The sequence below is a fragment of the Echinops telfairi genome, unplaced genomic scaffold (genome assembly GCF_000313985.2).
Source record: "Echinops telfairi isolate 266 unplaced genomic scaffold, ASM31398v2 ScPeMD7_7407;HRSCAF=8445, whole genome shotgun sequence".
Classification (NCBI taxonomy): domain Eukaryota; kingdom Metazoa; phylum Chordata; class Mammalia; order Afrosoricida; family Tenrecidae; genus Echinops; species Echinops telfairi.
The window spans coordinates 5397374-5420803 of NW_022111307.1; the positions used below are offsets into that span (position 1 = coordinate 5397374).

The 23430-nt window shown below is 44.2% G+C and overlaps 1 protein-coding gene across 2 annotated transcripts in view; it reads right to left on the reverse strand.

The window, feature by feature from the left end:
* Nucleotides 1-7240: 7240 nt before the first annotated feature.
* Nucleotides 7241-23430, reverse strand: part of KNG1 (kininogen 1) — a 29867-nt gene continuing 13677 nt past the window's right edge. The window contains exons 4-11 of one of the 2 annotated variants that reach the window (XM_045296439.1): nucleotides 21413-21585; nucleotides 17232-17339; nucleotides 13360-13444; nucleotides 12339-12511; nucleotides 11761-11868; nucleotides 11573-11659; nucleotides 9621-9704; nucleotides 7241-7468 (exon numbers count right to left, since the gene is read on the reverse strand). In XM_045296439.1, coding sequence (XP_045152374.1) covers nucleotides 7400-7468; nucleotides 9621-9704; nucleotides 11573-11659; nucleotides 11761-11868; nucleotides 12339-12511; nucleotides 13360-13444; nucleotides 17232-17339; nucleotides 21413-21585 — 887 coding nt within the window. In that variant the 3' untranslated portion in view covers nucleotides 7241-7399. Of the gene's footprint in view, nucleotides 7469-8536; nucleotides 9705-11572; nucleotides 11660-11760; nucleotides 11869-12338; nucleotides 12512-13359; nucleotides 13445-17231; nucleotides 17340-21412; nucleotides 21586-23430 lie in introns of those variants that run through there. The other variant, XM_045296438.1, reaches the window with a different exon arrangement.

The window sequence follows — 23430 nt, forward strand, 5'->3', positions numbered from 1 at the left end:
AGGGGATGTCCAATTGTCTACAGATGGGCTTTGGGTCTCCACTCCACCCTCCCCCTCATTCAGAGTGATATGATTTTTTGATGCCTGATATTTGATCCCATCGACACCTCAGGTTCACACAGGTTGGTGTACTTCTTCCATGTGGGTTTTGCTGCTTCTCAACTAGATGGTCACTTGTTTATTCTCAGGCTTTTAAGACCCCAGACACTATATATTGCGATAGCTGGGCACCATCAACTTTCTTCACCACTTTTACTTATGCACCCATTTGTCTTCAGTGATTGTGTTGGTAAGGTGAGCATCACAGAATTCCAGATTATTAGAACAAAATATTCTTGCATTGAGGGAGTACTTGAGTGGAGGCCCCATGTCTATCTGCTACCTTAAAACTTAACATTTAAATATAAGTACATAGATATATTTCCCTATCGTTATATATAAATATATTTACATATGTATATACCTCTGTTTATACCTCTCTAAATGTATTTTGCCTCCTAGTTCTTTTACCTAATTCTTTCCTCTGTTTCCTTTTACTTTCCTCCTGCCCCACTATCATGTTCGACCTTCATTCAAGTTTGACCTTCATTTTGTTCTCAGTACTTCCTCTCGGCTACATTGCACTTGATTGAACCCCACCAGCCATTCTATGCCCTCCTTGCTATCGATTTTAGATCTCTTGTTGTCCCTTTGTCCCTGGGTTTGTTTGTTTCCCCACTTCTTTCCCCACCAGCCTCCTCTCCCCTGTCACCTCAGAACTGTTAGTTCTGTTGTTTTCTCCTCGGGGTTGTTTATCTTACCTATCTTATATAGATAGACATGAAACAACAACAACAAAATAGCCTACAGATAGTTCCAGGCCTATCTGCTGACCCTTAAGAATGTTTTCCAATCAGGTCTGAGGCAGTGCCAAGTCATGGGAGAACTTTTGAATAATGCTGAACCCCTAAGAAGTCTGGATGAAAACAATCCGGCGTATAGTTTATCAGCTCCCTGTTGTTGCTGTGGTGTGATCCAGTCATTTGTGGCTGCATAGCAGCCCCACGAAACCGAGCAGAACTGCTCCCTGGGGTTTCTGGGCTGTCGTCTTTAAGGAAGTATGTTGCCAGGTTTCCTGCCCTCTGAGTTGTAGCCAGGGGCGCCAGCAGAGCATCCTAACAGCTCCCTGGGAGGTTCTGTAGCGCAGCTAAAGCTGAGGACCCATGGAAGCAAGAAGGGGTAAGTAGAAGAACTTGAGATGCGCAGATTTCAACCTTTGAATCCCAGCTACAAAGGCTGTGGCTAAACTGGTGTCATTGCCGGATGAAACATTCTCCTCTCCACCCAAACCACATTCCCTGTTGTCTATGTCCGACTCATGTAACAATAAACAACAAAAACAAACCTGCTGTTTCCTGGCAGATGGAGGATCATGGCAACTCCAAAAGTTCGAGCACAACTGAGCCCCACTGGGGTTCCTGCTTGATACCTTTCCTGGCTACTGCCTGCCAGGCCTCTGGGGAGTGTTCTTACTACCAACCTTTCAGTATTGTGTCCTCTCTTGGGAGACTTTTAACCTTCCACTTTTAAGGAATATTTGGAAGGGTTAAGAAACTAGAATGATCTAAAACTGGAAAATTAAAGGGAGAACAAAGAGGGCCTCAATCCATTGTTCTCAAGCTTGGATGTATTAGAATCAATGGGAACTTCAGGACCCTGCTTTTTAATCGTCTCACTGTTTCTTCTAAGATCAACACTGAAAATACTTCCAGTTCTCACCACTCTTCTGTTATTTGGTCATAAGATTGTGGTTTATATATTGCTGTGCGGCTGGCAACTATAACACCAGTATTTCAAATACCAGCAGAGGCATGCACGTGGACAGGTGTCAGTGGAGCTTTCTGACTAAGACTGACTAGGAAGAAAGGCCTGGTGATACCTTTCTGATTATTAGCCAGTGAATACACTATGGTCATAAGAAAAGGTGTCTGACTTGCTTGCTTTGGACACATCATGACCTCTCAACCACCGGAGAAGAACAGCAGGTTTGGTAGAGGGCCAGAGAGGGCAGGAGGAGTGCCTTGGTGAAATGGAGTGGACACAAGAGGTACAGTGATGCACTTGAACATGCTAGTGATTAGGGGAGTTTGGTTGGTTGTACGTGAAGTTGCAATTTCAACGGCAGGTATCCATCTCTACATCGAATGAAAGTTGCAAAGACGCGATGGTTTTCAAATGTTTGTGGCATGAAGGCTAAAGGTAGAACATTAAATGATTTAATTAATTTATTTTAACATGAAATAAAGTTTAGAAATGTATTTTGCAAGGTGTTGAGATAGTGTTTTTCTTTTTGATTACAGGGACCGACACTGGGGTTTCTGGAAGAGTGGAGAGTTAACATTATGTGCTGGGGCCTCTCACGTCTTTTTGTAGGAGTCTTGAAAGGGTCTGGCCTCTCCCAGAAGCTAAGCCCACAGCACCAGCAAGGAGGGTGGGTCAAGGGTTCAGGCCAGGCTGGCATGAAGGCAACATAAGCAGGTGCTACTGTGAGTGGAGACCTTGGAAGCCAGGTTTGGAAGCAGGAAATGGAGTTTGGGATAAAAAGGCATCCTGCTTGAGGAAGGAGGCCAAAACCATGCAAGGAATGTAGGGTGGGGTGGACAATGGGAAATTCCTGCCCTGATAAGCTGTGGGATTGATTGACGGAGCTGTGTGCTTCCAGAGCCACCGTCATCAATACAGAGTGTGACTTTGACTCAGGACTAGGGGAGGGTGCCCGTATTTTAAAAAGGAGAACAGTAGGTGCTGAGTCACAGGAAGCTCCTGAGAATATTATCGAGCCAAGGTCTAGAGTGGAAATATGGTTTCTACAGGGAGCGCTGTTGGCTCCATGTTTCTGTTAAAAGGGGACCAACAATGCCCTGTCGTGGGGAGTAATGTAAGCACTGATCCGTAGTACACAGTTTCACTGCTTCTGCCTTTGTTTGCTGGAACTCCTTCCCTGTCAGGGATTGTAAAGGTGAAGAGAGGCTTTGATTCTGGAGGAAGGTGCTATGGAGTTGGGAGCAAGACAGATGCCAGCAGAATCTTTGATGTGAAGTTGTTCGTGAGAGAGTAGGGAGCAAGCACCTTGCTTATTGGGTAGTCTGATAATGCCCATTTCCTATCTCTGCATGTTTAAATCAATGCCGCACAGAATCTTCAGAATATCTGTTTCAAACACTCCTTCACCTCTTCGTCTTCCTCCTCCTCTTTCCTCTTCAGTTGAAAAAGCAAACATCTATCACCTGGAAGTTTCTGCGGGCAGGAATTTAGGAGAGGCTTAGTTGAGTGGTTTGGTGCAGGATCTCTTGAGAAGCTGGAGTTAAATGCTTTACACCCCACCCCCGACCCCTGGTGTTTCTGACTCATCTTTATAGAGAGTTCCTGAGATGGTTAAATCTTCCTGGGAGAAGCAGACAGCCTCATCTTTCTCCCATGAAGTAGCTGGTGGGTCTTGAATCACCAACTTCATGGCTAGCAATCCAACGCTCACCAACAGCACCACCCAGGCTGCATGGGAACTATACAAGACACCCCACTGCTCAAACCACTTGCTTTCAAGGAGGGACCCCATATGTGTCAGGATAGAACCGTGCTCCACAGCGTTTTCAATGGCTGGTATTTTGGAAGTAGATCTCTAGCTTTTTCTTCTGGGTGGATTCAAACTGCCAACCGTTTAGCTAGCTGCCGGGCACTTTCCCAGATTGTACCAACCAGGGATGCCTACTTCCTGTTTCAATCTAGACTCTCAACTTGGATCATTTTGCTTTGCTGAGTTAGTCCCTAGACCTGCTCAATAACCGCTGGTCCTGGGCAGGTCGGCTCAGTGCTCCGCACATGTTCATGGCTCAGAGCCTCTCTCTCTTCCGTATGCTTTAATCCAGGGGTCCTCAAACTGCTGCCCGCGGGGCACATGCGACCCGCCGTGGACATTTATCCGGCCTGCCAGGTGTTTTTCCCTGTTTTTTACCTCAAAATAAGATATGTGCAATGTGCATAGGGATTTGTTCATAGCTTTTTAAAAAACTATAGTCCAGCCCCCCAACGGTCTGAGGGACAGTGAACTGGCCCCGTTTAAAAAGTTTGAGGACCGCTGCTTTAGTCTCCACTTCCGAATGTGGTTGGAAGCTCTTTGAGGGAAAAGATTTCAGTTTAAAAAAATTCATTTCTCTTTAGGACCTAGTGCAAAACCCACGGTCATGAGTCAAAGCCTGGTCCTTGACTCAGCGCATAGGCCACCCTGAGCAGTATTCAGAACACCTCCAGCCACAATGACATACCTAATACAGACTTCGGGGATTGCCAATCAGAACTGAGATGGGTGTGCTTTTCCATGGCAACATGGATAATGAAAGCCCCTGGTGTGGTGGAGTTCAAAAGGGCTGAGCTTGAGGGCCAGCTCTGGTGTTCAGTACCTGCTGACCCTGGTTAGTGACACCATAGAGACCCACAATGTTTGCACAGCAAAAGGACATGATCACGGGGCCCTGAGTGGTGGGAAGGTTCTACCACACACTCCCCATGTCTCCAGAACAAGCGTTTGTGTGTTTCCTATCACAGCAAATGACTATAACAGATGTTCAAAAATGTCTTTATTATAGGAACTTTAAAAACTCTAACATTTCTAATTTTCTTTGAACCCTTTTGTTTTGATGCTATTATTTACTTATTTTTTTGAGATAAGAAGTTGGTAGGCATCATAGGAACATAGATTCTTTCTTTTAGGGAACCTATCTTGGTTATAAAAAAAATTCATAAAATAAGCAAATTACTCATAGCTTTGGGCTAACAATGAGGACACAGCCCACAGAGAGTGTGCTCAGGTTGCTGGTAGAAACATGGCCCGCAGGCCTCTGAGTAACAAAAGCACTGGTGGTGCGGTGCTTAAGCTCTTGGTGGTGAGCCCAAGGGTGGCAGGCCTGCTTCCTGAAGGGGTAGTTCTACTCTGTCCTATAAAGTCATTATGAGTGGGAATTGACTCAAAGTTGTTGCTTTTGTTGTTGCTGCTTGTTTCTTAAACTCTGATTAGAAGGTCCTTGGATGGCATGAGCTGCTACTTTGATAGCCTGCTCACCTGGAAACGACGGTTGTGTACCCTCCAAGTGGCGCTGTGGGAGAAAGTTCTGAGATCTGCTTCCATGAAGACTTTAGTCAAAGGGGAGGAAGAGAGAGTGGAGCACAGCCTGGCCCACCAACCCTTGAGGACAATATCCCCGCCAGAGCAGCCAATGCACAGAGAGGACCATATGGCTGGCCCCACTACGAGACAGGACATCCCTCACTGATCCATAGCCCTACAGGGGACAACACTGGAGACACTGTGGGAATTGTGCCCGATCTGAACCCACCACACTGAGGCAAAACACTAAGGGCGTGCAACAGAACAGCAAGGGGAACAGAGCAAGGAAGTCCTGAGGGAGTACCAAAAACAGATTTTGGGGACCAAGGTGTGGCACCCCATCAGACTCAACCAGAAAACACGCCTAAAGGTCAACAAACAGACCTTGAACTATTTACAGGCTTGTATATATTTTTTGTCATTGGTTTTTTGCTGTTGTTTTGTTTTCTTTTGTTGCTTTGTTTTGCTGTCTTGTTTTTGTGCATGATATTATCTCCAGAGGTCTGTCTAAATAAGATAGGCTGGATGAACAATCTGGAGGAGAAAACAATGGGACCAATAGTTCAGGGGGAACATGGGAGAGGGGAAGATGGGGGGAAACCCAGGGACAAAGGAACAACAAGTCATCCAAATTGGTGGTGAGGAGGGTGTAAGAGGCCTGGTAGGGCTTGATCAGGGGTAATATAACCAAGAGGAATTGCTGAAACCCAAATGAAGGCTGAGAATGATGGTGGGACAGGAGGAAGGTAAAAGGAAAGACAGGAAGGGACTAGGAGTCAAAGGGCATTTATAGAGGTCTAAATAAAGGCATGTCCATATGTAAATATATTTATATATGAGGATGGGGAAATAGATCTATGTGTATTTATTTATAGGTTTAGTATTAAGGTAGCAGATGGACATTGGGCCTCCACTCAAGTACTCCCTCAATGTAAGAGTACTTTGTTCTATTAAACTGGCATTCCATGATGCTCACCTTCCCGACACGATCACTGAAGACAAAGCAGGTGCATAAGCAAATGTGGTGAAGAAAGGTGATGGTGCCCGGCTATTAAAAGATATAGCACTTGGAGCCTTAAAGGGTTGAAGCTAAACGAGCGGCCATCTAGCTCAGAAGTAACAAAGCCCATATGGAAGAAGCACACCAACCTGTGTGATCACGAGGTGTCAAAGGGATCAGGTATCAGGCATCAAAGAACAAAAAAATCAAATCATTGTGAATGAGGGGCAGTGCAGATTGGGGACCCAAGACCCATCTGTAGGCAACTGGACATCCCCTTACAGAAGGGTGGCGGGGAGGAGATGAACCAGTCAGGGTGCTGTGTAGCAACCATGAAACATACAACTTTCCTCTAGTTCCTAAATGCTTCTTCCCCCCACTATCATGATCCCAATTCTATCTTACAAATCCGGCTAAACCGGAGGATGTACACTGGTACAGATCAGAACTGGAAACACAGGGAATCCAGGGAGAATGATCCCTTCAGGACCAGTGGTGTGAGTGGCGATACTGGGAGGGGAGGGTAGAAAGGGGGAACCAATTATAAGGATCTACATATAACCCTCTCCCCTCCCTGGGGAATGGACAACAGTGAAGTGGGTGAAGGGAGACATCGGACAGTGTAAGATATGACAAAATAATAATAAATTATCAAGGGTTCATGAGGGAAGGGGGAATGGGGAGGGAGGGGGAAAATGAGCTGATACCAGGGGCTCAAGTAGAAAGCAAATGGTTTGAGAATGATGATGGCAACAAATGTACAAATGTGCTTGATACAAGGAATGGATTGTGATAAGAGTTGTATGAGCCCCAAATAAAATGATTTAAAAAAAAGACTATAGTCAAGGGAACTCTATGAAAATAGCTCTACTCTGTAACACATGGGGTTTGCATAGGTCAACATGGACTCAAGGACAATGGGTATCCCTTGATTTAGGCATACCTGGTCGGCAAGACCCTGGGATTCTTGTCTTGCTCAGAGAGGACTCCAGACTTGAACTAGGAACCCTGTCCCGCTCTCTGAGCAGCTCAGATTTGCTGCAGGGTGGCCATGGCTGGGAGGAGGTGACTGACCACTGTCAATTAACCAGGAGTGAGAATACCGAAAGGGAACTTTATTTCATTCAGGAGCAGAAAGAAAAGTTAGCAATTCTTCTCTAAATTCAATCCCATCTTCTTGTCCTTCCCTCGGGGCTGCCAACACAGGTTGCTGGGCTGGAGGTGCCAGGCGGGAAGCTTCTGCCACTGGTCAAGAGACCTCACTGAGATGTTGCCTCTGCCCCTGCCTTTGGGGGCCGGCCCTTGTACTCGCAAGGCGTTAGTTGCCTCTGTAAGTACAGTAAAACTCCATTAATCTGTTATTGTCATTCAATAAAGACTGTGAAGCTCCCAGTTGATGAGGCAAGAGAGGCTTTTTCCTGTTATGGCTGGCTCTTTATTTAAAAGTACAGATAATGTTTGAAGTGAAATAAAAACACACGGAGCCTTCAAATAAATTGAAGGAGCAGTGGCACACACATCCAAAGGCAAATGCAGCTATTGAAACCCACGTCTTATTTCTCCAGGCCCAAGGACAGCCAGGGCTCTAGAGCGGAGGCCTCTCTCGTAGCACAACACCACGGAAAGCAATCAGACGATTCTCATCTGCAAAAGGCCATCTTCTTCAGGGCGGGAGGGAGGACTTTTCTTACAAAATTTCTGAATACAGTTTGTATCCCCTCCCACAATACTATCTTGTCGAGATTCTTTTAAAAGTTTCCTTGGCCAATTTTATACTACTGCCTCTGTTTTCCACCTCCATCCATAACCTCAGTGCTTCTGGGATTCATGGGTTATTTACCGTGGCCTTGGGAACAATAAACATGATTTCTATTAGGAAGTCCTCGGGCAAAGAGTGATTCATAAGCGCACAGAACTTACTGATTTGGGGTAAAGGCCTAAGGTGACCAGATTTAAAGCGGGACACCATTGATCGCGGGGGGTTGGGGGTGGGTGGGGGGTGGGGGGGTGTGTGTTCTTGATTAAAAATTTGGTCTATATGGACCAAATAGACCGTTCCCTAGTTTGTCGTGCATTCTTTCCAAAACGCGGGACTTTTTTAAAACGCCAAAAATCGGGGCTGTCCTGCCAAAAGCGGGACGTCTGGTCACCTCAGTAAAGACCCAGACAAGGGACTAGCAGAATAGGGGAGTAACTCTGCGATACCACTAGCACATTTGGGAAACAGAAAGTTAATTGATTTATGTCCCTGAGTCTTTCCTCCCCTCCTCTGTCTCTCTTCCTGATGATCCATCTTTGATTTCTGAGGAGTTTATGCTGCCCCCATCCCTTCCATTAAGCAGCCCGACCTTCAGGCTCTTGGCTCCCCTTATGTTCACACACGTTCAGGAACCAGGTGCCATCAACCGCTTACTCAGACTGTCAAGAACCTATAAAAATCGTTCATATGGCAGTTAAGGTACGTGTTGATTATCAGAAAAACACAAAGCAGTAGGCCACAAGGCAAATGAGTTCATCTGTTTTCTATGCTAGCTTAGAAAACTTGTCAGGGCGACTCAGAAGGGATTTCGGATTCTGCACACCATTTTATGTCTTCCCCAGAGGTCGACAGCAGTCCAGCTGGGCAGCTCACCCCTTCCCTCTGGGCTGTGGTGAACTTTTAGGGGTTTGGGTGTCTCCCAACAGGATATTTGTGTTTGGACAGTGGGGAGAAGGGGTGATGACGTGTTAAGGGAATACTCATGGCTGCATAAATTAGTTAACAGCATCCAAAAGATCAAAATCATGAGATTCTTTCACTTCCACTGTTGGATTCGTCCTGTGAACTGGCTTCCAGGGGCGTCCAGGACAGTTGGGGGACATTGTTTCTGGAAAATCAGATACCAGGTTAAATGAAAGGCTATTTGGATCTGTCTGGATGTCAGGGATCCAGTCGTCCTCGTCATCTGTGGGAGGTGGTGGTGTACTAGGCGTGACAGCTGCCAAGAGATCTGAATCCTGAAAGCCAGAAAAGGTAACCGCTACACTTGGCTGGGCTAGGGAAGGGATGGGTGTTGGCCTTTCTGTCTTCTCTTGTGTCTGTGCAGAAGATGTAGTGCTATCTTCAGAAATGCTTGCCAAAGGCTCTGTTCGCCAACCATTGTGCTTTCCATTGTTTTTGTCTTTATTTTTATGTTTTCCATGACCATGGCCATGCTCATGTTTACGTCCATGGGCTGGGCCACGTCCCTTTGCATGGCCAAGGCCATGTTTCCTTGGGTGGTTAAGATCAGAGTCAAGTTCTCGTTGATGTCCATGACCAAAGCCATGTCCTCTTTGGTGCCCATGGCCTTGGTCATGCTCATGTTTACGGCCATGGGCAGTGCCATGTTCTATTTGCTTGTCATGGCCCCAGTCATGCCCGTGAGTGGGTCCTTGTTCTCTTCCTGGGTCCTGCTCTTCATCTTGTACGGGTGCCATGGAAGTGTGGGGTGGACTTACAGTTGTCACTTCTCCCGTTTCCGCTTCTATCGCTGATCCTGATCGGAAAGGTGAAAAACCTGGAGGCCTTTTCCTCAATGAGTCCTAACAGGAAATATTAAGAGGCATTACAGTGACAACCACACTGCCAGTGAAGAGGGAGGGGCTGAGACCTGGAAACGCTATCGTGATTTGTAATGGGCAGGTGTCTACCAGATTTCAATATTATATTAATATTCCAGAAAGGATGAAAATAAACAATGGTCTTTCCTCTTTTCATTCATTTTTAGCTTTTCAGACACGGTTTATTGTTTTTAATAACACTCTGAAGCAACCCAGAGAATTTTTTTCCTTCATCTGGAAACAACCGTGTGGTTGAACTACAACATCTCTAGGGTACCCTCTGAAGGTTTAGCAACCTCTGATTTTGCAAGTCCGTTGCACACTATTTATTAACTGACATATTTCTGTTAGCATAATTACTGCTTTTAACTTAAAAGGGCCTAAGAAACTTTGCAAACCACACAGAACCTATAGCCACAATCACTGAGTTCGGCTTAAACACATTAGAACACATGTGCACTAGCTTAAAATAGATCTATTTACAGCCTTTGTAGACTGTTGATGGTGGGCTCTACAAGTATATACCTCTACACATGGCGCAAACCTCAGTGAGGAAAACGGAGAAGAAGCAACTTGCATTAAAACATGTGGAGCTGTGGCTTATTCCTACCTGTGAGAACGGGATGCTTAGAGCTGTGCCCAGTGGTCACAAAAGCCCCGGCTTAGGAATCCAATTGGCCAGACTGCTAATTATCAGCCTATGGTACAGAAGGTGGGATCTAATTTGACCTAGATTTGAATTGTGCACCGTTGCTAATATTGGCTGTGTAAACCTGGGCAAATTACTTGCGGGTCACTTTAATCATATGCAAATAGAAAATAATGATAGCAGTCATCTCAAAGGACTAAAAAATATTGACTCTACACATGGCCTGAGTATAATACTATTGATCATTCTGGGATCCCCCACCACCTCCCGTCTTGAGCGGACTCCAACTCACAGTGACTTTGGGTAGGGTTCAAGTTTGTACACCTTTATGTATTCTCATCGTTCTCCCCAGGAGCGAGGCTGGACATCTTCCAGGGAGCAGACAGTCTCATCTTTTTCCCTTGCGGGGTGTGGGGGTACGGCTGGTTGTTTTGAACCACCAACCTTGCGGTCAGTAGTCCAATGTACCATCAGAGCTCCTTCTTGGAAGCTTAAGAGTCTAATTTTTAGCCTGTCAAGTTGTCTCACCCTTGACAAAGGAGAGGGGATTCCTTAACCTCACAGGTTCTTGTAAGACTTAAAACAAAGTCAGCTAATGCTTTTACAGTGTGAAAGTGCATATAGGAATCATCAGGGGGGTTATTGAAAAGTGGATTCTGGTTAAGTAGAGGTGGTAAAATTGTCGCTGGGTGGTGGACACTTGTTCCTCTGCCAGCTGACAGGTTAGAGGTTCTAGTCCCGTCCCCCCACCAGGGCATTTTGGAGGAAAGGCCTGTGAATCTCGTTCTGAAAAACCCACCATTGAGGTGCTGGGGAGCCCAGTTGTACTCTGACACACCACGGTTGCGACTCCATCAACCGGTCAGTGTGGCAGGAGGTGGGCTGGAGTTTGTGTCCGAGAGCCTGCATTTCCCCCAAGCTCCTGGTTGGGGTGCAGAAGGTACCTCCCATATTAGTGCCCCGAAGAAGGGCTACACCTCCCACAGTGAGAGCCTGCGGGAACCTGGACCAGGTATGACAGGAGGACCACTTAGGAAGGCTGCCGCTGTCTTTTGAACGTAGAAAAGAGAAGCCAGCACAGAACACTTTAAGAGATTGTTGTCCCCAACTCCTGTCACAAGAAGTTCATTTTCCACATCAACATAATGACTTTTCAGAAAGAGCACCGTCAACCCACAGCAGATGGTAATCCAAAACATACCTTGATCAGGGATCGGCAGTTGACAGTCGGGTACACTTTGTGCTCCCACGGGATCACATAGATGGAGGCATTGCATTCTAGAACGTCCTGGCCACGGAAACAAAAGCCAGCCGAGAAAACAGGATGATTAATATGACAGCTAAACAGATGCTTCTGTAAACTAGCTTCCTCAGGGATAGGGTACTCACTCCAGCTGCCCTGGTCTCACAGGTGTGCATCAGTTCTTCGTTACCATCTTTGGAGCACTCAGTTTCCCTGGCCACGAACACCACGGAGTACTTCTTCCCCGCCACCACCTGGAAGGAGCACCAAGGGGGAGTCCACGGGAGGCACCGATACCTTTGTGCACAAGCTACAGTATCTCGTTCCTCTAAGGATTCTTAGGAGGGATTTTGGAATTTTGATGTTACACTCTCCACATTTTTTGACACTTGGGATCGGCTCGATGGCAGTGCTCTACTTCACGCTTTCTAATGATCATCTAGCTATCTTTCTATCCACCCATGCTGAGTGCACTAGGCCTCCAATGAGTTAGCACGGCGGCCCATCCTGCTGATAAGGTAGAAATGTTTGACAACAAAAATTCCAGGTTGTATGCGATGGGTCTGATGTCGCTTCTCATTTCATTCCCTCAATGCGATCACACGATCACACGAAGGTGGCGGCGGAGGAGGAAGGGGATGGGTAACAGTTGTAAGAGCCCCCAATAACATGATTTAAGAGAAAAAAAAAAAGAAGATTGCATTTTGTGGTCTAATTTACAAACCTGTACTGTTGCCTTTTTCACACTCTCAATCTTGAAATAGTTCGTTTTGTTATGCTGCGCATTGAGCTTTGTGATGGAATGATTTAAAGCCTCCTGCAGCTCCAGGGTGTTGGCAGCTATCTCTATGGGGCAGCCAGCGCAAATCCTGGTAGGTGGCGGCACAACTTCTTCTCCTAAAAAGATCAGATTTAAGTCAGCATGTACACTGGAAGAGCAGACTAGCCCAGCGCCTCTCTCCTACGGCCACGGTTTCCATGGTGTGCGAGGGCGAAGTGGCAGTCCTAGGACGAGTGAGAGTGAGAGAAGTCCTTCTCTGTCCTGCTTCCATGTCCCTCTCCTCCCAAGTCCAAGGTGTTCAGGACAAGGTATCCAACTGGAAGCTGTCAGTGACGCCGACACGCTGTCGTTCTGAGTGTTTGCGTTTTTTGGCGGCGGTGGTGGTGGAAACTCTGTAAAGACAATCTTTCACTTAAAGGCTTGACTCCCAGAGGGAACATTCTGAGTTCAGTGGCTGCGATGGACAGCTAGGGTCAGGAGTAGTCCTTTGTTGCAACGGACACAGCTGTCTTCCAAGTAGGAGCGAAGCCAGCTCTCGTTACAAGAAAAACGGACTTGACCATCAACTCACACATATCTTTCCCACCCTCTGTTGTGTGACATGTAGAAAAAAAATAAGCAAAACTCTAGCAGAAAAGGTTTTATTCTGAGGGGAAAAAAAAGAAAAGGTTTTATTCTGAGTGGGTAAAAATGACATACAGGTCTCTCAACTTATGCCACTTGACCACGCACGTTTTATTACCACAGATGGCCATCTGGCTTCATCGCAGAGGCCAGCTTGGCCCATTTTCCCTTCTGCCAACGTATTCCCTTCCGGTCATTGGCAGAGCACGTTGGGTGGGCATGTTCCCTGTAAGGGCTGTGCCATACTTGGGTGGCGAAAGGCAATTCAGAGGGAACGACAGAGCCACTTGTCTGGGACCAACCTCCCCTCATCAAAGCCCCAGCATGGGTTAACCCCTACCTGGATACAGTTGACAGTTCTGTGTCAAGGAAGAAATTCTTAGCTGAGGATCCATGTATGCCAAATCTCTACATTCAGCCATAGCCTAATGTTTGAAAATACAAACATAATTTTAAAATGTTTTAGAAAACCTTAAAAGTAGACACTAGTTAAATTAAAAGTAAGATATTCACTTTTCAAACATTACATAGGAAAAAAGAAAAGAAACATATTCTAATTGCAAATAAGAGCAATTGGATAATAACATCAATAACAATAAAACAAACAGAACACACACACTAACACCCAGGAAGGCATAAAATAAAACGACAATACTTAGAATGGAAATAATTGCCATATAAATAAATGGGTAAAATTGCCTTACAGAAAGACAAAGATTTTCAGAACTAAATTAAAAGTGAGGAATTTATTATAGCACCAGGAAACATTTTACAATAAAAGTTTTTAAAAGAAGCTTATGAAGACAAGATAAACTTGAATCAACTAAATATAAACCATAAAAAGAAACTAGAGTCCCATTACTATTGTATAAAGTAAAATCTAAGGTTACAAAATGGTATGATATATAAAAGCAGTAAAACTGTAACTTCATTTTTAAAAGGTACAGTCTATAAGGCATGGAATCAAAATATGCAAAAATTAAATATACGATGAGAAATAGGTAGAAATATTTTTGATTGGGAAACTTTATATAACAACTATAAACATCAGACCAGCCAAATGGATAAAACATAAATAAGGTCAGAGGAGGCTTTAATAATAAGGATGTATGTAAATAGGGTTTTTTAATTGCAATCAAACCCATTGTTGTAGAGTCTATTCTTGCCCACTGTGCCACCATGGCTTCTTCACAATATAAACTCCCCCAAATAACCCAAACTCATTCTATCGAGTCAATTCTAACTCATAGCGACCCTGTAGGACAGGGTAGACCTGCCCCTGTGGGTTTCTGAGACTCTCTTTATAGGTAGAAAGCCTCATCTTTCTCCCGTGGAGCAACGGGGGGTTTTGAGCTGCTGACCTTGCAGAACACAGCCCAAAGTGTAACCACCCTCCCACCAGGGCTCCCTTTCAAAAATGTAAATATAATTCCCTAATCAGTTGAGGTTTTCCTCGAATAAGGGAAAAATGTAAAACAAAATCAGCACACATAACAAGTTCACAAAATATTGTCACAGTAGCATCAGTGCCCATCCATGGTGGTATATGCTTTCATATTTCACAATGCGAGCCAGAGCCCGAAACAAAACCCAGGGGCTTATTTCAATAAGTTAGGGGGGGAACTATGGAAATCAACAATGAGTAAACAAGAAAGAAAAATGAAAAATTAGAAAACCAAGAACACTAGCATTAGTAAATAAATCTAAATGATAATTTTGGGGATAAGGAAAAATTAAATACACAATAAGGCAATACAACAAAGGTTATAGAGAAGTATACATTTTAAAATATCATAAAAAGGTGTACACTAATTTTAATTACCCCCCAAAAAGCTATTTTTCTGAAAAATTATAAATGACCAGCACAGACGGAACAACAACAAAACTTGAATTGACAGAGGACTGAGGAAGGGAACGAAAATGCTGTCATTACTCTTCACTTCCATCTCACTTTTTACCTCATACAACAAACCATAAAACAGCTTAACCGTTTTGCAGATAAATATTAGAAGTTTGATTGACATAATTAATGCACCACATAACTCAGTAGTTTGAGTATACTTTTTTTAAATGTGCAATCATTACCACAATCAATTTCAGAACACTTTTTTCATTTTTGTTCGCATTGCTACTAGGTCACGATTTCCCCCCAAACTTCCCTGACCCTAGAAACTAGTTGTCTAGTTACTGTCTCTATACATTTACCTATTTTGGGTCTCATAGAAAGAAATCCATACAACTTCCCCACCAACAATAATAACTAAGTAAAATACAGAAAAACTTCAATCCCCCAAAAAGCAGGAACTAATAAAAACGGAACAAATTAAAACTCAGTCAAAAGGGAAAACAAATGATGAGATGTTAAAATTTAACCCATGTCTGCATTGATTCACTTTCTGATATACATAGATAAATCATTATTAAAATTAAAGTAACATCATTTCATATAAATTATTTCTTAATATAGAAAATAGTGGCATGCAATGAACTCATTGGATAAAATTAGAATCTGGTGCCAAAATCAGAGAATATTTTTCAGAAAATTCAGAAAATTGTAGACTACTTTTATTTATAGATGTAGAGTTCCTAAATACCCCAGGGATAGAATCCAAATGCATTTAAAAAGAATAATCAATATTTAACAAGTAGGACTTAATCTCAGAATCTAAAGTTTACATTAGCAAAGTTATTGAAACAGCATATGAATGAAATGATCATCCGGTAGTTCAATAGCGCGATCTGAAAGTGCTTGCCAAATTCAGTACATTCCTTACTAAAACAACAGCGACAAGAAAGCCAAGTCTTTAAGGAGCAAGAAAGCAACTCGGCTTCCTTAACAAGACAGAAAAATGCTTCTTGGGAACCCACAGCAACTATGACATATACTAATAAATTCTAGGGACTCCCTCAGTCAAATTTGGAATAAAACATGAATGCCAACGATCACTGTTATTTCAAAAAATACTCCTGGAAGTTTGAGTCGACTAAATGAATCACATAATGAAAAAAGCAAGCATTGGAAAATCATGGCTAAAATATTATTTGCATGAGATATTATTATATACCTAGAAAGTGAAGGTAAGCAATAGAAAGCTGTAAGAGTTGACCAGGTTCACTATTGTTGCTAAATATAAGGAAAGTCTATAAAAATGATAGGTTTTTATTTAACAGTAGTAACATTAAAAAAAATAAAACAGAAAGTGAAACAAAGAAATTTAATAGCAATAACCAAAACAAAATACCAATCGAGGAATAACTTTAGTGATAAATGCTCTGGATATACACAAAGAAAATCACACATTAGAAATATAAAACTAAACGAATAACACTGAAATTAACATCTTGCTAAATGGATTCTCTACCACCACCCTGCCCCTTGAAATAGAATTTTAGAAGCAGAATTTCTAGACGAATGGGCTTTGCAGTAGTTAAAGCACACTCTTTTGCTAAAATGTAAATATTCGTGGGGAAGATTCATGCCTTAGCAGAGAAAAGTTGGAAGCAAAGAGCTAAGGGAGAAAGGAACCCGGTGATGCGGTGGTTAAGCACTGGGCAGCTAAGTGCAAGGCCAGTGGTGCACACCCTCCAGCTGTTCCACTGGAGAGAGATGCGACAATCAGCTTCCGGGCTCTTCCACTTTGTCCTGTCGGGACAGTGAGTCAGCATAGACTCCATGGCAGTGGGCTTACAGCTTGAGCCCCAGGAGGACATTTAGCACATGAAGAGGGGAAGGGAGAAGACGTAACAGTCACAGGACTAGTTCATCCTTTCGTCTCGGGCTATTCCTGTCCAGTCTACACGGACACGGGGTGAACCTATGTGTTACAGAGGAGAACTGTGCTCCGCCGGATGACCAATGGTTGATCTGGGGGAGTCAATGGCCAGGCTTTTCTTCCAAGCCATCTTTGGTGGGTTCAAGGCTCCAACCTTTTGGTCAGTGCAGAGCCCATGAACTGTTGGCACCACCCAGGGGATTCCCAGTCCTTGGCTCTACTATGTAAATACTTAGCATTGTACGGTGTGCAGATCCTTTAGTGGGCCAACAAGATGGCCTGAACAGTCATGTGAACTTCAGGGCTTGCAAGTGAATGTGCGTATGAATTGCTGAATGCCATCTAAGATTTTAGTGATGGGGTCTTCCCACACAGCTTGATAGTTCCCACTCCTAAGCAAAATGCTAGGCATTTAGTCATCAGAGTTTTGTATACTTACTCCATTCAAAAGGGATTTGCACTCAGGAGTTAAGAATAGAAATTTCTCCTTGGAACAATTTGTTTGCACAATGGAGTAGGTGATTTCAAAGTTCCATCCAGCCACCACCTGAAACAATATTTGGATTGCTATTTAAAGAGACTTTAAACAGAACTCACAGGGAAATAAACAACCATGTTATGATGAGCTTAGGACACTGCCTGTCATAGCATAAGTGATCAATAAATATTATTAGGACCCCTGGTAGCATAGTGGGTTTTGAGTTGGGCTGCTAACTATCAACCTCTCTGATAGGCAAATATTTCAATCTTGGAAACCCACGAGGACAATTCTACAGTGTCCTATAGGGTTGTTAAAGGCAAAAGTCGATACTAAATGCATTTTGAGCACTTTGAGACTCTTACAACCTTACACACACACACACACACACACACACACACACACACACACACACTGCATACCTGAAATGAAAAGAGTGACATAGAGGAGTTATTGTACTTCTTTAAGTGAAACCTACCAACTCATCCTTTAGACTGCACAGTGCCTCTGTTCTATAGCGTTCTGTGAAATATTAATATCGCTCTCCAGATGGATTAAGAACACTCTGGAGTTGGAATGCCCTTTATGGTAGGTTCTTGGGTTTCCAAATGCAGGGAGGGAGATTTCTTTCTCTTTATCCTGGACTGGGCCCATCCTGATGGCAATGAATGGATATAACAGAGTAGAACATGCATCTTGAATGAGTAAGTTGGAAGGTTGATGAAATGCAGAGAATGTTACTCACCAAAGTGAACCACTCAGACTTAGAGGCTGAAATACAACAGACTCAGCTGTCAATGAGGACTCAGGGAACGGAGCCAGCGAAAGACCGGGTTCAGAGGTATTTATGTTTTTTGTCTAATGATATTCTCATTGGACAGATGGGGTTTTAAAAACTGACCTTTCAGAAGCAGATTGTTAGGCCTGTCTTCTAAGGCATGCCTGGACGGGCGTGGCCTGCCAACCGTTGGTATGAATTCGTTAGTAGTTTAGTGCTTAACTATTTGCACCACCCAGGGGTGCCTTGCTTGATGACAATATTCTTGTTGTTGTCACTGGGTGCCATTGAGTTAGTTCCTCTTGAGAGCACCTCTATGTACAACAGAATGGAACACTGCCAGTCCTGTACTGTTTTCACAGTCACCGTCATGTTGAAGTCCATTGTGCGGTCACTGTGCCTGTCCGTCTTACTGAGGGCCCCGTCTTTATGGTTGGCCCTCTTCTTTACTGAGCATGATGCCCTGCTCCAGGACAGATCCCTTCTGATAACAGGTCCAAAGGACATGAGAGCTTGTCATCCTCACTTGCACGAAGCATTCTGGCCTTACTTTTTCCAAGACAGATGTGTACTGGCAGCCCGTGGTACATTTGCTATTTTTTAATAACACCACAATTCAAAGGCATCAGTTCCTGTCTGGTCTTCCTTACTCACTGGTCGGTTCTCACATGCAGATGAAGCAATTACAAACACTATGGCTGTGGTTCCCAAAAGAACTCACGGCTATTTAGTTGATTCTGACTCATAATGATCTGTGGAGCAGCCAGACGAAGGACTCTTGGATGGGAGTCGAAGGACCCTTTCACAGGGGTCACCTAAGACTACTGGAAAGCACATTATTTCCGATGGTCTTAGGAACTGAGACACCACTGCTCTCTCCGTCTCCAGGGGGGTCCACCCACATGCAGATGTGCTGATCTCATGAGAAAGAAGCTATCTCAACCTTCGCACTGAAGTCCGCTTTTTACACGTACTGTGGCAAAATGTAGCAATGTAGTTTACTGTTGTTATATTAAGACTGTTACCCATGCTACACCATGCTTCAAGACAAAATTTCATGTATTTGTCATTAGAAATAAATATTTCACAATATATAATTACATATTATTTTTGTGAATTACTATGCTTTAATGATGTTCGATTTGTAACAATGAAAATATATCCTGCATATCAGATATTTACATGATGATTCATAACAGTAGCAAAATTACAGTTAGGAAGTAGCAACGAAAATAACTTTATGGTTGGGGGTCACCACCACATGAGGAGGTGTATGAAAGGGTCGTGGCATTGGAAAGGTTGAGAACCACTGTTGTAGAGCCTTTGGTTAGGAGCGCCTTCGTCCTTAAAGGGACGTCTTTGCTTTGTAACACTTTCAAGAGGCCTTTTGCAGCAGATTTGCCCAGTGCAATATGTCACTTGATGTTTGATGGGTACTTCCATGCGTGTTGATTGTGAATCCAAGTGCTATGAATTGAACTGGATGACCCCCAAATACGTGTCAACTTGGCTAGGGGATTGGCATTATATAATTATCCTCTACTTTGTGATCTAATGTGATGATCCTGTGGATTTTAAATTCTAAGTTCTATGATGTTAATGAGAGAGTAATAGAGGCAGCTATGCTAATGATGCAGGGTTAGGTTGGATCTTCAGTCAATTTCTTTTAAAATATAAAAGAGATTTGAAAAGGGAACAGAAATAAGAGGGAGCTTAGTATCACCAAGAAAGAAGAGCTCGACGTGTTCTTCCTGATAGGTATACGGCTAGCACACAGTCACTGACAGCATGGCACTTCAGAGCAGACCTTGAAAGGCTCTGTTAAAGGGGGCAGGCAATGCCTTTTCTGGAGTCTCAGCATAGTAGACCACATGCTTGTCTGATGAAAACTGGCCAATCCCAGTCCATTTCAGTCCAATGATATCTAGGACCCAGATCTTTATGCATTCCATTTCCATTTCGATCACTTTCAATTGTCCTAGATTCTTACTTTGCATCTTTCACATTCTGTTTATTCATGGATATTTATCACCGTTTCTTTTCATTTGGGGTCAGGCCACATCAGCAAATGAAGCAAATTACGCCATTCACCTCATTAAGAGTGACTCTGCTTTAAGGAGGCACGTTTTCCCCAGGTGTATTTTTAATGCCTTCTAACTTGAGGGGGCTCCCCTTCTGGCACTATTCATGAAATATCCACTGGCCAATGTTTTCAGAAGTAGAATGCCAAACCCGTCTTCCTAGTCTGTGTTAGTTGGGAAGCACTGCTCATATGTGACTGTCTTCTTTGTCTAGTGCTGCTATAAGAGAAATACCACAAGTGGATGCTTTAACAAATTCAATGTATTCTCTTAGAGTTCAGGAGGCTCGAACTTAGCATTCAGTGCATTCACCCTATGGTATCCATTCTTGTTTCCTTTCAACATCTGTGGTCCCAGCATCCCTTGCAGACTGATGTCTTGGTAGTCATCTTCCCCGGGTCTAGAAGGGTTTCAACGTGGGCACCCTGGGTCGAAAGAGGGCATTTTCTCCTGGCTCTTCTTTCTTGGTAGTTGGTCCTTCATCGACTCCTGCTTTTCTCTGCTTTGATCTTTTGTAACAAATGGATGCAGCCCACACTCCAGGGAAACACCCATGACCTCCTATCGGGGCTGTGTAAGGGCATTGCATCTCGTCGGCTGAGTACATTAGGTCACATCATGGGGGTGGTGTGGTGGTGCTGTAATTATGTCATTATAATTGCCAACCCACTGAGAATCCAGGCCCAGTCAACCTGACCCATATTTTTAGGGGACACAATTCAATCCCTGAGTGAGCCTGCTGGTACTTGAAATGCCAGTGGGACACCTTTCAGCATCACACAGCCACCACATCCATCACAGACTACAGATGTGTGGTGGTTCCACAACAGACAGAGACATGAACAACGAGAGGCTACCCAGCCAGGCTTGCACACTTTTATAGAGATATGTTAACATTTGGGGGTTATGATTGATTTAGCACAGGTAGGGAAGGATATGATTTTCTTAAAATCTTAAAGCCGGGGGGACTTTCCATTTCATTGACTCTGGGAAGACATGCCATGCTCACTCCTCGTTCATTCAGAATAGACCTCCGAGCAAGTGGTGTGGTTAACCATTTTGGACCTTTACCTATTTCAGGATCCCAGCCACCTTGATGAAAAGGATGCCCCCGCCATCTACGCCAATCGTACAAAATAAATACACCACAGAGCTTGTCACCACCCGTAGTCTACTGCTACATGCTCCTTCGGAGAACGCTTCGGTGTCGTTAATGAGGCCCTAAACATAAAGATGTAACAAATGTGAACAATCCATTTGAAAAAAATGATCAAAGTACAAACCTGTCTTTCGGCTCCCTTTACTTTGTGAAGCGCAAAGAGGTAGGGGTGCTCCGTATTGTTGTTAAAATGCTGGATGGCATGCTTCAGAACAGGCTCCAGGTCGGGGCTATTGGCCATCAAGGGGTGCATACAACCCAGGCAGTTGTACTCGGTGGTCTCCACAGGGCCCTCCGCTAAACAAAACACAGAATGAGTTAAAGACTCAAACCAGTCTTCCTGTTGTCAGCTATCTTGCCCCGAACAAATAAGACAAATTAGAAGGCTCTGCGGTTAACCCACGATAAATGCTAGCTCGCCATTAGGAAGAAAAGGATCGTGTGACTACTTTTCAACCCGGGGTTTCAGAAACAAACCCTTTGCCGTGGCGTTGATGAGTGCACCCAGCGAGCCCATGAGTACAAGCAGGCTTGTGCTCCAGAGGGTTTTTAAGTCGGAAAATCATCTTTTGGAAGCAGGTCACCAACCGTTTCTTCTGATGTGCCTCTGGAGAGTTTGAACCTTTTGTTTAGCAGTTGAACTCTGAGCCATCTGCACCACTCACAGACTTTGTCCGAAGGTTTCTAGTTAGAGGGCAGCTTTTACTTAGAAGATGAATCCGGGTGAGAGATGAAGAAGCCTTTTCTGAGTAGGAGATTTTGAGGGTGAGAGTAGAAGAGAAAGATAAAATTCACTTTTGGATTTTTGGTGGGTGGTATGACCAAATAATTTTCCAGTAGCAACAATTCTAGAGATCTTTAAAAATTGAAATAAAAATATTAATGACGTGTGATTTATTTTCCCTTTGGACGGTTTTGCTTTGAATACAATTTTCTGCAGGAATGGACCCTCCAGGGATATGCATTGTTGTGAGCCCCAAATGGATGACAGAAGCTGGTCCAGAGCAACTGCCATGACGACCATGTTCAGCTGTGAGGCTTCAAGATGTGCCCTGGGTTGGGTCGTGGTTACATGGGGACTGGGATCGACCCTCCTGGTTGGCAGTTCCCAAACGACCAGCAGCTCCTCGAGAGAAAGACTGGGCTTTCTACTCCCACAAAGGGTTACAGTCTCGGAAGCCCACAGGGGGCTTGCTATGAGTCAGCACAGACTTGATGGCAGTGAGAGAGCTTATGTACGAAACACCTACCTTACAGAGTGAGTCCGTTCCTCTGGGCTCCGTACTTCTGCCCCCTTAGGGAAGAAGCTAGTAGTGTTTGAATTCGCTGATCCATCGCTCCAAATGATATTCTTAAGGAATTTCATGTATTGAGGGCCTCCACTCCCAGCTTGTTTCTATTGTTAGGTGCTGCCCACTCACTTCCAACTCAGAAAGACCGTGTGCACGGTAGACCGAAACACTGCCTGGTCCTGCTCCATCCTCAGACCTGTTGCTAGGTTTGACCTCACCATTGCAGCCACTGCGTCAATTAATTTCATTGAGAGTCCTCCTCCTCTTTTTCACTTAGCCTCTACCTTACCAAGCATGATGTGCTTTTCCAGGGTCTATCCTGCTTGCAATCAAGTTTCGTCATCCTAGAATAGTTCTAAGAAGTTCTAAGAAGTACTCCGGTTGTACTTCTTCCAAGACAGATTTATTTGTCCGTTCTTCTGGAAATCCGTGGTACTTTCAATATTCTGCTCCAGCACCATAATTCAAATGCAGCCCTTCTCCTGTGATCTTCCTTAGTCATGGTCCAACTTTCACAGGTATATGATCAGGTGATTAAAAATATCCTGGCTTGCCAATCCCAACTACATGGGCAGGTGCTCCTCCCCCCAGAAGAATTTATTTCAGAGGACCTCACTAAAGCCGCAGCTCAGGGAGAGGGACATCTCTGATCAGAGCATATGGGAGCAAATGAAGGGGGAGGAAGAGAGAGTGGAGCATATTCTGGCGCACCAAGCCTTGAGGACGATATTCCCGTTCAGTGCAGCCAATCCACAGAGAAGACCATATGGCCAGCCCACTATGAGACACAACAGCCCTACAGGGAACAACATTGGAGACACAGTATAGGAATTGCGCCCGATCTGATCCC